The sequence below is a fragment of the Fundulus heteroclitus genome, chromosome 19, assembly GCF_011125445.2.
Source record: "Fundulus heteroclitus isolate FHET01 chromosome 19, MU-UCD_Fhet_4.1, whole genome shotgun sequence".
In the NCBI taxonomy this organism is placed as follows: Eukaryota; Metazoa; Chordata; class Actinopteri; order Cyprinodontiformes; family Fundulidae; genus Fundulus; species Fundulus heteroclitus.
Window position 1 is genome coordinate 7,774,495 of NC_046379.1, and position 14,783 is coordinate 7,789,277.

At 42.6% G+C, this 14,783-nt stretch overlaps 1 protein-coding gene across 2 annotated transcripts; it reads left to right on the forward strand.

Moving 5' to 3' along the window:
- Positions 1-551: 551 nt before the first annotated feature.
- On the forward strand, positions 552-13,899 carry LOC105919032 (mitogen-activated protein kinase kinase kinase 7). 2 transcript variants are annotated; one of them, XM_012854244.3, is made up of 14 exons: positions 552-732; positions 880-990; positions 2,909-2,974; positions 3,877-3,922; positions 5,434-5,572; positions 5,743-5,867; positions 5,975-6,103; positions 6,188-6,318; positions 6,461-6,545; positions 10,016-10,128; positions 10,264-10,357; positions 12,626-12,684; positions 12,975-13,090; positions 13,223-13,899. In XM_012854244.3, exons 1-14 carry the CDS (start codon positions 688-690, stop codon positions 13,392-13,394), a joined length of 1,431 nt encoding a protein of 476 aa, XP_012709698.2. In that variant the 5' UTR covers positions 552-687; the 3' UTR covers positions 13,395-13,899. The 2 variants fall into 2 exon arrangements, with proteins under 2 accessions (XP_012709698.2, XP_012709696.2); XM_012854242.3 differs by having other exon boundaries at positions 554-732; positions 10,016-10,143.
- Positions 13,900-14,783: the final 884 nt, after the last annotated feature.

The window sequence follows — 14,783 nt, forward strand, 5'->3', positions numbered from 1 at the left end:
AAATTGAATTGAACTTAATTTTTGTTGTTCAGCATTATTGATTTTCATTAGGCCACAATAAACATTTTGTTTCCCTCATTTTGATCATAAACATGGACTGGTCCGTTCAGGGAAACCGATTCATTCTCTCTTTGTAAAAAAAACAAATTACGATTTTTTTCTTTGCTGCAAAACCTAAACATCGATTCAAAATATGGGTTGTTTAACCATACGAGAAATCTATATATTTAAGGTATATAACTTAATAAGCACTCTGTTTTAAAGGGTTGTCGAGTTTTTATGCAAATGTTATTTAGTGTAAACTGGGGTGAATCCTTGGATTGCAGGGAGTTTCTGACCTAGAACTGTACAATTAAAAGGAATTTGAAGGTGTTTTGTCGCCCCCTAGTGGAGGCTTACCTCATTAGATAAAGCAATGTTGCGTTCAGGAACCCAAATAAAATCCCGTAAATTACAAAAATTCGAGCAGATCACGGAGACGGCATGACGTTAACGGCTGTGATGTGTTCACGCGATGACCGGGAACACTGTTCTTCTCCGCCTCCGTGACACGTTCATGAGCACTCGGATTTTAAGGACTCGGGCTGCAGAACTCCACTTCCTCAAACTGCAGACAGTTTGTTTTGGTTCCTTGGATCTGCAAGGGGTGCAGCTCTTGGGCTCCGGTCCGGCCGAAGGGGGGAGACCATGGTGTTTGAGGACATCAAGTTCAACGATATCCTGTTTGAGGCGGTAGGTTCTGGTTCTGCAGGTCCAAGCCGAGGTTTCGGGGGCCGAGGTTCAGGGCCGAACGTGTACAAGTTTGCAGCGTTAAAATGAAAGGTTCGGATCAGCGGGTCCATCACCAGGTTCTGTGTGTGCGTGTGTTTGTGCGCGCAGTCTGTCGGCAGAGGAACATTTGGAGTGGTCTTCAAAGCTGTGTGGAGAGGAAAAGATGTGGCCATCAAGACCATCGAGAGCGACGCAGAGAGGAACGCCTTTCTGGTGGAGGTACCGACTCATGATCTGTGGGTCAGAACCGGGACAGAGCCGTGTTAGGGCCAGGTTAAGCCCAGCTAAACCAACCCGAACCTGTGCTGGTTAGACAGCTCAACCTCTTTACTACACAAAGAGCCATTTTTGCCTCAGTTCTACTAAATAAAATCTGGGAAGCTGCAAAGATAACTTGTCCCTCAGGACAAAGATCCCTTATTAAATATATAATGTATGATATACGGTGATATAATTTATTTATAGTGATAATTATTGTAGTAAAAGCACATAGTTTTCAGCTAAATTAAAATCAACAAATTAAGGTTACATAAAACAGATGGATGAAACTGATGAAACTGCCCTTTGTTTCTGTCTTCACATGTGTTAAATATTGCTTGTTTTTGTAACGTTTTTTGGTCAGTTTAATTTTTTATTTAAGGAAAGGCAAGTTTAGCATTCATACACCTGATAATCTAAAGAGCTTTGCAGGACATCAAAGGAAAGTCTGCATTATTATTGCATCAATGTGCAATAATAATGGGTACGGTAGCGTATTATTGTGTTGTAAGTAAGCACATAGTGAGCGACGTACAATCCGGAGTCAAATCCCCCGTGTGTTTACACATACCTGGCAAATTAAACTGATTCTGGTTCTGACAGAACGAAAATAATAAATAAAAATGAAAGAAACTGATGTTAAAATGCTGATAGTAAATGTTTCTCTTGTTTCTTACAACTTACACACTGTTGTGGGAAACCGAACACACCTTGTAGGCTCGTAGACTTTTTCTTGCCAACCCTTAGCAAAGTATTGAACATGACCTGTTTCTGGTCCAGATATAAAAAAACATTTTTTTTTTATGGAAATGTTTCGCTCTCTCTGAATTTCTGTCAGTAGAGTTCTTCTGACTATAAAGACTCCAACCATGAAACTAAGATGCGTTATTAGTAGGGCTGAACGATTTTGGAAAATAATCTAATTGTGATTTTTTTTATCTTAATATTGCGATTTAATGCGATTTGTTTTTTACAGTTTCATTTATCATGTCTTTTTAAACATATACAAACAACAAAACAATTTGTTTCCTCGTCGTGCGGATGAGTCTAAACTCAGGTTGCAATTCAAAGTGGCTCTAAACTCAGAGCAGAAATGATTGCATTCTGCCTACGATATATTTCAACCAAAATTGCAATTTTGACTTTTCTCTGCATTAACCGCAAGCAACAAAAATGGCCCCTAAATAAAGATGTTTGTAAACAAGGACTATTTAAAACAAGAGCTTTTAATGTTTCTATTAATCAGAATATTATTCAAGAGAACAGCTTTTAATTGATTTGGACATCGATTCTTGTTGAACATAAAGTGCAACAAAAAAGCAAGTCTATGTATTAAACTGATTGACCAGAACTTAATGCTATGTTTGATTATATAAACTCTAAAACAAGTAATAAAGTTAGATTATCTCACTGCTGCAACTGTCTTCCCTTCCATGTGGAGGCAAACCCACTTTAAACATTTTACCAACACCTAAAGGACGTGTCTGATTCACTAATTGTGACATAGCCAAAAATTGCAGACCTCTGTGATTTGGAAATTGCGTTTTTTTAAATAGCAATTATATTGAAAATGCGATTAATTGTGCAGCCCTAGTTATTAGCACATCGGAACTGTTGCATGAACACAGAACCGGCAGCAGGTGTGCTAGGGCGTTCCTCCGAACTGATCGCCAACCTCTTTAATAAAACCACCGCTTCTGATCAAGCCGCTGATTGATGTTTTTTGTTATCAGTAGGCGGCTCCCTCGATGCCTGAACAGAAACCTAGAGAAAAACCCAAAATGCATCTTTGGAACCAATCCTACAAAAGAACCAACTTTTGTAGGATTCAGTTTTTGTTTCTCTTCATACGAGCTCATCTTTGTTTCCGTGTGTGCAGCTCCGCCAGCTGTCCCGCGTCAGCCATCCCAACATAGTGAAGTTGTATGGCTCCTGTCAAGACCCGGTGAGTACACAGCATAACAAGTCAGCATAATGCGGCACGTGGTTCTGCTGGAGAGTTTTGGTGGTTCTGTTTGTTTTCAGTGTGTTAGAATAAAATGTGTCAAAGTTCCGGGAGTGAATAAATGTTTTTAATGGATTTTGGTTAGAATAAAAGTTATATTCTGCTATATTTCATAGCTGGCAGCTGGACCGATCAGTGATCAGAGCAACATTCACTTGAAATGTGGTGTTTGATTTAATAATATTAATATAAATTGGTCTATAACCCCCAGTCGGTCGAGGCAGATGACCGTTTATACTGAGCCCGGTTCTGCTGGAGGTTTTCCTTCCCGCTAATGGGTGGTTTTTCTTTCCACCGTCGCTTCATGCTTGCTCAGTATGAGGGATTGCTGCAAAGCCATGTACAATGCAGACGACTCTCCCTGTGGCTCTACGCTTCTCCAGGAGTGAATGCTGCTTGTCGGGACTTTGAAGCAATCAACTTATATAGGAAATTTTTGACCAATCTGTATAATATGATTGAATTTGACTTTGTAAAGTGCCTTGAGATGACATGTTTCATGAATTGGCGTTATATAAATAAAATTGAATTGAATTGAATAAATTAGCGTCATCTAATTAATCTTAATATAAAGTTACATTAAATTACATGTCAGATTTGAGCATTTGATGATTATTTCTCACCGTAATTCGGCGAAATACTGAACCAATAGAGAAATAAAGCGAGACAGGTTCCTCCCTGCACCAAATATAAGGATAAGGTGCTTTATTTGTCATTACACATACAAGGTACATACAACGTAGATCAGATGGAGAGTTAGCCTGCTGAGTCAACAATGCTTTGCAGAATGTTCCTTTAACGTCACACTTCAGCTCCTGTCTGTGTCTCGTCTGTGATGGCAGGTGTGTCTGGTGATGGAGTACGCAGAGTGTGGCTCTTTATACAACCGTAAGTCTCATTCTCTCATCTTATAAAGCGTTCTAAGTGCTGTGATTAAAGAATGAAAGTATTGTAGATTTCTTCTGTCGTTGCCCTTTTTTTGATCACTTTTAAATATTTCCGATTAACAAACACTTTTTACAGAGATAATTTAAGGAGATAAACGCGGTTTTCAAATGATGATTTAATTCATGAAGTTTCTGTGGATGGACTGTTTTCGTTTAGGCATAGAGGAGGGTTTTCAAGTATTGGCATTCTTTTTGGGATCAGCATCTTAATCGGATTTAATTCCAGACTTTGACTAGGCCGACGCACAACCCTCAGGTTTTTTTTGTTGGGAAGACCAACCATTATTAATTAAATAAACCGATCTACAGCAACTTTAAGAGCCTTATATCAGAACATTTACTTACGTTAATCAACTCTGCGGATATATCTGAGCCTCGGCAGGTTTAGCGTCCTCTTCAGTGAACAACAACTTTCATACTGTATTCCCAGTGACATTCCAGTCTTTTCCCTCTTGGAATCATATTTCTTTGTGTTTTTTTCCCACTGGATCTTAGACCATTCTTCATTGTTTCGCTGGGAGATGCTAATAGCCATTAGCCGCTTCCTTGTTTAACCCCTGCTGTGCATGCGCAGTATCATACATAAAAACGAAAGGCTTTATCTACTATGAAAAAATAAAGCATAAAATGCCCGAATAACAACTAATACAGCTGCACTGTAACTGTGACCATAACTGTAATAAGTAATGTGCAATAACTAATGTGCAATAATCTAATTAATACACTGTCCTACAACCCGTGCAATAATCCTGATGTAGTGACTTCTGCTGCTATCAACACCTGAACATAAGTCAGTACACATGTATGTATGTATGTATGTATGTATGTACAAATGTATACAATGTATATGCACATATATACGCGCAGGTACGTATGTATGTAGGCGCATAGATATATGTATATATTTAAGTATATAGATATGTTTATATATATATATATATATATATATATAGACCACTAAGAATGTAAATGAGACATCATATGCCCATTCCTATTTCCTTTTTTGTATTTTTTGGTATTCTTTTTGATCCATTGTATATATGAAGATTCACTGTATATAACTGAATGCACCTTCCCTACTCTGCACCTTCTTTTATGAGCCGATGTGACGAGTGAATTTCTCCATTGTGAGATCAATAAAGACTATCTTATCTTATCTTATCTTATCTTATCTTATCTTATCTTATCTTATCTTATCTTATCTTATCTTATCTTACCTTATCTTATCTTAATACACCAGCAGGACATGATAATCGTTCATAAAAGCTTTGAATGCAACTAGAGTGAGCTACTGATGTATAAATTAATAAAGACGTCAAATAATGTAGGCTATGCACCTTTAAGTGACATAAAATAAGCAAAATCTGAATAAATCCGTTAGGGAGCAAACAGTTTATCAAGGCATTTTCTTCTTTGTGAGTTCCACCTCCTTGTTGTTCTGTTGCCTTTCAGTCCTTCACAGCGCCGACCCGCTGCCTCACTACACAGCCGCCCACGCCATGAGCTGGTGTCTGCAGTGCGCGCACGGCGTCGCCTACCTGCACGCCATGAAGCCTAAAGCTCTGATCCACAGAGACCTCAAACCGCCAAAGTAAGAGCACCGTTGTATTACAGTGGACCATGATGCGCCTGCTCCGCATCAGGATCACGTGACCTGCTGTTGGTACAGTCACACCTATCAGTGACACTTTGCAGGTTAATCCACGGCCTTGCTGTTTTTCAGTGTTTTCAGGGCTCTGAGTGCGTGTTTGTCTGTGTCAGTCTGTTGCTTGTAGCTCGCGGAACGGTGCTGAAGATCTGCGACTTCGGGACAGCTTGTGACATTCAGACCTACATGACCAACAACAAAGGCAGTGCAGCCTGGATGGCTCCGGAGGTGTTTGAAGGTCAGCGGCGTCTCTGCCGCGTTGCTGCCTGCGGGACATGTTGCACAGGTCGTGGTTACCTGAGCTCCGCCTTCACCCCTGCCGTCCTGTCCTGCTCTGTTCTTCAGGGAGCAACTACAGCGAGAAGTGCGACGTGTTCAGCTGGAGCATCATCCTGTGGGAGGTCATCACTCGCAGGAAGCCCTTTGAGGAGATCGGCGGCTCGGCGTTCTGCATCATGTGGGCTGTGCACAGAGGTGAGCACGCTTGAACCCGGTTCTGCAGCTCGTTGCCGTTTGTCCTGCTGCCTCATCTTCAAACTGACCGCCTGGTCAATGCAGGCACTCGTCCACCTCTGATCAAAGACCTCCCTGAACCCATCGAGACCCTAATGACCCGCTGCTGGGACAAAGAGCCCAGCCAGAGACCGTCTATGAGCGAGGTCCAGGACACCATGAGCAGCTTGATGAAGGTAATGTTCGGCACATTGCATAAATTACATCATATTACAACATTGTTTTCCTCCTACTTTCTAAACACCTCACTTAGCTGAATGTTAGAGACCCCCAGCTTTATGGACCCTCACAATGATCACCTTTTCGTGTGCGTGTCAGTATTTCCCAGGCTCTGATGAACCCCTCGATCTTCCTCACCACCCTTCATCCACCAGAAGTGACCCCTCTTCAGCATCAAGCACAGGTAACCAACACACATACATCCATCAACGAACTTTGCAGAGGTAAATCATTCTGTGGATTAACTCTGAACAAATAACTAACTCTGCATAGAGAGTTAGTTAGCAACTCTTAAGTCTCCGGGAGTAACTAAGTCTTGCGAACCGAGGTTTAAACAGACAAAAGTCCTGGTAGGGAGGAAGGACTGTGTGGATAGATCCTGGACTACAGGTGGTGCTTTGTGATAAGAGGATGGATATGCAGTGTTTCTAACTGGTTGAATAATACAACATTTTATTTCAGTCTCCCAGTCATTTTAGGATTTAATCTGCAGGGGTGAATGTCTTTACAAACCGATGACTTCTTGGTATGTTGGTCCAAATTGGTCTGCTATCAGATTCCAAAACACGGAGGGGGACTGTTTAATTTTGCGACAGAAAAGTGTTACCAGTGGCACAAAACGTGCAACGTACAGATCTAGCTCCCCTAGTGGCTAAAAGTTAGACAGCTTTTAAGCTCTACTTATATCCTTTCCTTCCGGGAGTCGGGATCGAGGCAGTTAATTTAAATTCCAGTCTACATTTACATTTTCCTATATTTCAAAGTGGAAGTCCTTGGCTTTTAAACCAAACCGACTCTAATACAACCTAAAGTTGATGCTGTGTTAGTCTGATTTCCCTATTTTTCAAATGGACTCTGGACTGGCCTGTGTGGGGAACTGCATCCTCAGACTGCAGCGGCTGTCCTGCAGGAGGAGGACCCGCTCAGTGTCAGAGGACGTGATCTACATAAAGCCGGGCAGACACTGTACGAGTTTTTGCCCTTTTCGGGTTGATTCTTCAGTCGTGCGAGAATTGTTTGGATCGGGCCGAGTTTCCGCTGCATGGTGCGTTCCGCTAACCTGACTCCGCCAGATGGATTTGCTCCGCATATCCATCTGGAAACCTTCCGTTGAAGTAATTTTGGGAAGAGGCGAAAATACTGGTTAGCTGATTGGCCTATGTTGGTGATAGACAGGCCAAATAAACCAATCAGATCAACGAAGCATATGACGTACTAACACGACAAGAGGAGCCAATTGATAGATCAAACTCTTGCCAAAACCAGTCGGGAGAAGATCAAAAACATCTTTTTCTCTGAGAAAAGCCTCCAGAGCAGTGTTTTGCTCTTCTTTCAGTGAAGAAATACTCTGTAATTCCGATAAAACTTGCTCGATAGCCACGTTAACGCTAGTTTCATCGGCTGAAGCCGCCATGTTCTTTAGACTAAACTGTCGCGCTTCTCGTTGCGTCACACCTCAACCCGCCTCAAAGCCAACGCTGATTGGACGTTCGTTTGGTGAACGGCTCCAAATTTTCTTTAACGGAAAGTAGCCAGACTGATCTGCGAGTGAAACCTTGAAAGCTCGCGAGATCAGGATTTTCCCCCAACCTCGCGCACTGAGCACGCGCAAACAAGGAATTTCTTCTTTGTCTTCTCAAGCGAAAACATAGAAGTGGAGAGAAGCATAGCGGTGGTACGTGTGACATGGAGTCAAACTACGGAGGAGCAACTCGTAGAATTATCAAGGCAGTGCGACTGAAAATATCGTACAGTGTATGCCCGGCTTAAATGGCCCCGGGTTTCCGACCCCCACTTTGAAAATGACATAAAAACAGCCTAGTAGATAAAAAAGGTAACAATGGCTTAACCCTGCAGAGGTGCGTGGCCTACACTGGTGTAGATTCCCCGTAATCCAGGGCATGGTAGTTCTACGGGATGGACTTCTTCTCTTGTTTCTTCAGTCATTATAAAAACAGAGTTTAGTTGCCTTCTACTTAAGTACTTACTAGATATTTAGGGGATTTAAGTAAGCATTTACTCCTTTCTTCTAGCAAAAAAACAGTATATGGTTTTGAAACATGTTGTCATACCTCCATCCTTGTTGAAACAGTAGATGCTGAAGTTAAATCTGGGAACTCTTATCTTATCTTTAAGCAGCACATATTTATTGGGAGTTTTTGAGGGATCCTAAACATGTAAAAGGTTTCTAGCTTATATTACTGCAGATCCCTGACTCTGTTATGACAGTTTGTCCTAAAATGTTTAGGTGTCAGGTTACAAATGTTTACAAGGTTGAGCAAAAATGTTACAATATTCCCTCTGATTAAAATAAAGAGCAGTTGTTGTGTTGAACTGCAGGGGAATGTGAAACAGACACAGATCCATCTGCCAGTGTCTCTGGTTCTGATTAGACTTAGACTTAGACTTTCTTTATTGTCATTTTGTATACACAGAGTGCATACAGAACAAAATTTCGTTTTCACACAGCTCAGAAAGATTGCAGTAACTCTACAGGATACCTTGCAGTGAATTACAGTACAGGATAAAGTGCAGTGATAAAACGCAGTCACTTACAGAATAAGTTTCAATTGACTTCCGGATAAAGTGCAGCAGTGAACAGTAGGCAGTTGAAATATAAACAATGTAAAACAAATGTAAACAAATATGCAGTAAGGTGCAGCAGTGATTTAAAAGTAGACAGTTGCATTGTAAACAGTTTTGCAGTACGTTTCTGGGTAAGGTGCAGCAGCAATTTTGCAGGATACGATACAAATGTGCAAATGTGCAAATCAGCGAGTCGAGTGTGGTACACAGTCCGTTTTTATACTTCAGCAGTTCAGCAGTTCAACAGTCTGATGGCAGCAGGGAAAAAGCTTTTGCAGAACCTAGTGGACCTGCAGCAGATGCTGCGGAACCTCTTTCCAGAGGGCAGCAGGGAGAATAGTCTATGGTGGGGGTGTGAGGGGTCCCTGATGATGTTATGGGCTCGAGACACACAGCGCTGCGATGAAATGTCTTTAATGGAGGGAAGAGGAGCCCCGATGATCCCTTCTGCTGTCCTCACCACTCTCCTCACGTTCTTCCAGTCGGAGGCACTGCAGCCTCCACACCACACAGAGAGACAGCTGGTCAGAATACTCTCTATGGTGCTTCTGTAGAAGGTCGTGAGGATGGGCGGGGGCAGGCGGGCTCTCCTCATCCTCCGCAGAAAGTACAGTCGCTTCTGTGCCCTCTTCACCAGTGACGTGGTGTTCACAGACCAGGTGAGGTTGTCCGTGATGTTCACCCCCAGGAACTTGGTGCTGCTGACCACCTCCATAGCTGAGTTGTTGATGAGCAGTGGAGCATGGTGAGGCCGGTTTTTCCTGAAGTCGACGATGATCTCCTTCGTCTTCTCCACGTTCAGGATCAGGCTGTTGTCTCTGATTAGAAACCCAATTGGACTTACCTGCAGGAACAGCGCAAAAATTTTATTTTTTTTTATGCAGAAAAAGTGCAGAAAGTGTATTCTGAGCTGCTTCGGACTGAGACACACTGAGCTGATTACAGACGTTCAAAGGTTAACTTCTCTCAGTCACCAGAAAGAAGGTCACCTCGTCGGGTTTGAGAGGATCAGCCGAAGCGTTGCAACAATCTGTGAATATATGTGTTGTTTTTGTGCGCCGTCTTCAGACTCTTGTGCCGAGGGAACCCTTAACAGTAATCGCAGCGACGACACCAGACACGCACCTGGAGCTGATGGTGAGGAGACTCCGCCGAACTCTGAGAACAGAACCCCGCTGCAGGTCAGAACCCCTAAGGTAACCGAACACCGAATACACGAGCGAAAGCCCACAGTTTTAAACCAACACACAAACCTACAACACGCTGACTCTGTCTGACAAAGGGATCCAACAGAACCTTCTGACTCTCTCCACTAGACTCCTTTATGGTGGTCCGCTATGTCCAGGGCCTCCAGCTTGGAGAATCAAAGCCCCGCCTACGTCGGCCCTAGCAGGGAGTCAGTGCCTTCAGGTGAGGTTGGTTTAAAGGAGGTTGTCGTCCTCTTCCAGCTGCACCATGTCAGTTGTCTGCGGTGGTCCTGAAACGTCTAGGATGGAAGTTTATAAAAGAAAAGTTCCTGCAGTATCTGTTGCTACAGACAGTCAGACACAGTGTTGAGTCACAGAGCAAGAAAACTAATATAAAACCAGTTTGTTACTTTATCGTAACATGGATGTGTATTGTTAGGTGTGTTACTTTACTTTACTATTCATTTTACTTTCCTTTCAGCATTTCCATTACTGTGACTTTACTGTTGAGCTACTGTTACTGTCATTGTAACTTTACTGAGATGTCACTGTTACTGGAACGACATTTTACCGTTAGCTTTTACTTTACCATTACTTTTCTGTTAATTTTACTGTTACCTAGGTGTTAAGTTACTGTTTAAAGGTATACTATGCAACCGGGGTTGATTTTCCAGCGAGGCTCCCCTCAGAGGGCGAAAGTAAAAGTGCACTGTCGTAAAGATGCACAGCTGTTCTCCTGGTTTCTCCGTCAAGCCAGGTGCGGTTGTTTTGAGCTTAGCAGACAGGCGAACGCAACGAAAAGTCGAAAAAACGGCAGTACAAACAATGACTAACACAATGAAAGCATGAACATGCACAGAGAGAGAGAGAAACCATTCCAATGTTACTTACAATCGCATCAGCAGAAACGCGAGGTCCGCGTCAGCCTTGCAGCCTTCTTTTTCTTTTAGCTCTTGCCATTCAGAAAAAGCTTGCCCGATGTTCACCCGTGTACGACTCCTCTCTCTGTCCAGAGCCCTTTTCCTCTTTCTTGCCTGCTCCGACATGGGCTTTAGCTGTTTTCTCGCTGGTTCCGCCATGATAACTGCACAAATATCGCCACTGCGCTAGCAACGAGCATGCCTTTCACTGGGGGCGTGTAGCAGTTCTCGCCGTAAAGCAAGACCAACTCTCGCGATGCACCAGAGTTCTGAGCCTGTGAGTGCGGGCCGAGAGCTCCTGCAATTGCAAGTACGGTATTTCCCCCACAGACCACCAGGGTGGCCGAGAAAACCTTAGTTCGACCTGAAATGACTCATTTAATCATCCAAAACGGTATGGAACAAATTAATTAACTGAAAAATGTTGCATAGTATGCCTTTAACTACTTTTTAAACTGCTGTTTAAAAAGTAGTTAAAGGCATGTTCAGTTCAGTTTAAAAAGAGTAACTGCTGCTTGTTCATACTGTTACTTTTTATTTAAATTGAGACTGTTTGTCCACTGTTTACTGTATTGGTAATTGCCGCTACGTTGTTGTTGCCTCACTGATACTTTACATTTATTGTTACATTACTTTAAAGGTGCCTAGCCACGTTATTTGACATTTCTATTTATACGTCAGTAGCTCAAAGTTTTTATGAATGATTATCACGCCCTGCTGGCGTATTAGTTGTTATTTTGGTGTTTTGTGCTTTGTTTTTGCCCAATTTGTTAGTAAAGAGAGATTTTTTTTGTTTAACGGAAGTAACATTTACGTACTGCACATGCGTAGCGGAGGTTAAAACAAGGAAGCGGCTAGCGGCTATTAGCATCTCCCAGCGAAACAATGAAGAAAGGTCCAAGATCCAGTAAAAAGAGACTGGAAAGTCGCTGGGAATAAGCTGCCGATTGCTCAGATGTGACCGTAGAGTTGACTGACGCAAGTAAATGTTCTGATATGAGGCTCTTAAAGTTGCTGTAGATCGGTTTATTTAAATAATACTGGTTAATTATCACGCCGAGCTGCCGCTTTACTGCGAGGCATTGCAGAGGGTCAGGCTTGGTTCGGCATTATTTACAATTAACTTATAAATTAAGCAAACCAGCATTATGGTAGTTTTCCGATACTGTCGCCACGTCTGTTTATATTTGTTAATAGCGCCCGAGAGCAAATAATTTTAGGCTCAAAAAGGACCATCAAAACACTATCAAGATGAGGGCTTGGTGTATATAACCTTATGTTATCATGATTAAAAGGTTTTTGTTCTTTTTTATAAGCGTATAACGTGGCTATATACCTTTAAAGTGCCTATATTATTCAAAATTATCTTTTGGGAGCTTTTAGGTAGGTTATGGTGCAATTCCTTCATCTAAATCATGTCCAAAGTGGTATTTTGCCTGATTCATGCATGTCCGAGTAATCCTGGTGAATTTGCAACGCAACAGATCTCAGCATCATCACAGAGCAGCCAGACGCCTTCACAGTTAAACTACTGATACAATAATGTGATGGCGTTGTCCCTTTGTGTTCAGGTCCTGAGGAGGACAGTCCGGTTCCCTCGGTGTACCTGAAACTGGATCACCACTTACAGGTAAGTTCCCCATCACTGGCTTTTTCTTGCAGATTGCTCTCTAACCTGCCCGTACTTTGTTTTTAATGTAACATAGATCAGAGCAAATGTCTCCAGTCGTCTGATTTGTACCAAAACTCATCAAACTGCATCTACAGACAAAACAAAGCTGAAGTTCTCATGTCTGGTTGTTAGGAAACTTGCCTTCGCCGTCTGATTATCAGACAGAATCTGTCAGCGCTCCTTGGATTCCTCCGTCTGCGCTATTTCCTTGTCGTGTATTTGTCTCTGAGTCGTGTCCTTGCCTGCAGCCTCTGGCTCCTTGTCCCAACTCCCGGGAGTCCATGGCTGTTTTTGAGGAGCACATCCGAATGGCTCAGGAGTATCTGAGAGTCCAGTCCGAGATCGCTCACCTGCTGAACAGAAAGTAAGTTTTCCTCCACCCATGGAGGTTATTCTCTTCCTGCAACATCCAGTAGTTCAATGTTATATTTGGAAAAAAAAAAAAAGCCTGGGGAATGTTTCCTAACCAGCTTTTGTTCTGATGGTTTCTCTACAGAGAGGAGCTCGTTGTGGAGCTGGAGCAGGAGCAGAAGGAGCAGCAGACCTCCTCCCGTCTCGTGCAGGAACACAGCAAGCTGCTGGAGGACAACAGCAGCTTGGTGACCGTCTGCCAGGACCTGAGGAGCAAGCTGAGTCTGATCCAGAGTCAGAACCAGCCCTACAGCTGAGACTGAGAACCCCTGCACGATGCTGCTTCTCATTCTGCTCCATGAACTTCTGTCAGATGTAACATATTAGGGCCACATCATCCTGGACCTGTTTTTTTTTTTTGTTGCTCACTGCTTCATATACCAAACCTAGCAGTCTGTAACGGAGCCGATCCGGAGTGAAACGGATCCTGAGGTGAAGCGCTGACATTCACGGTGAGGTCTGAGGCACTGATGTCACTGTCAGCCCTCCTCGCTCAGCAAAAAGATAAACCTTCAGATGAGCTAAAGAACCGCAGAGTGAAAACCAGAAGACATGTGAGCACTGATTTTACTAAAGTTCCCCCCACTGAACTGCTTAGATTATCTACTTTGACCTTTCTATTTTTATACTCTGAACTTTTTACGACACTAAAAACTGACTGCTTTGAGTGAGCCGATGAAAGACGAAAAAAAAAAGAACGTTTTCCGTTACCGAATGTTTAACAATTGACGTTGTGAAATAAATTTTATGCACCAAACTGTTTGGACCTGACTCCACGTGCTTCGTGTAATCCTGTTTTAGATCATTGTCGTGTAAAAAAAACATTGTTATCAAGGAGTCTGATGAGAAGATCAAAACATCAGTTTATTCCATCCTTTGCATAAGGAGAGCAGAGAAAGCTCACAACATGTGCATCAGGGCGTCTGCTCGCACTAACTCTCTTTTAAAGGTCCTTGTCGAAGACCTTGTGACAGAAAGTTGTTATTTCTGCTGCAGAACTCATCAAATTAGTCCTGGGACTAAGTGTTAACAGCAAACTTGTCAGTGAAGACAGGACAAGCACTTAGCTCTGGGCTTAAGGCCCAGAGAGCTGACCGCGTCTTGTGACAGGATTATTCTGCCGTTTACACAAAGCACAGTGATTTTTTTTTTCTCATTCCACCAGCAGGTGTCAGTCTTCTGCTCGTCTCCAAGTTTCACCTGCCAACATGGTCAGACCTCAGGTGATCGTTTTGGAGAAAGGTTGGGTATCGGTGTTCAGTTCTGAAGGCCAAGGTTTCTGGAATCTGACGGTTCTGATTGTTCTTTGTATTTATGGTCAATACCAATGGAGGGACTTGGTCAACACTGCTGGGATATATTTAAACCATTTATTTTTGTTCATTTTATTCCGTTTGCCTACACTGCAGCATATTATTTGATGGATTTTTACAGAAATGTCCTACTGAATTATGTCCATGCCCTCTAAAGACCATGCAGTGCTTCAATTCCATTCAATGAAATTTTATTTATATAGCGCCAATTCATGAAACATGTCATGTCAAGGCATGTTCCAAAGTCAAATTCAATCAGATTATACAGATTGGTCAAAAAGTTTCCTCTCTAAGGAAACCCAGCAGGTTGCATCAAGTCTCGCCAAGCAGCAT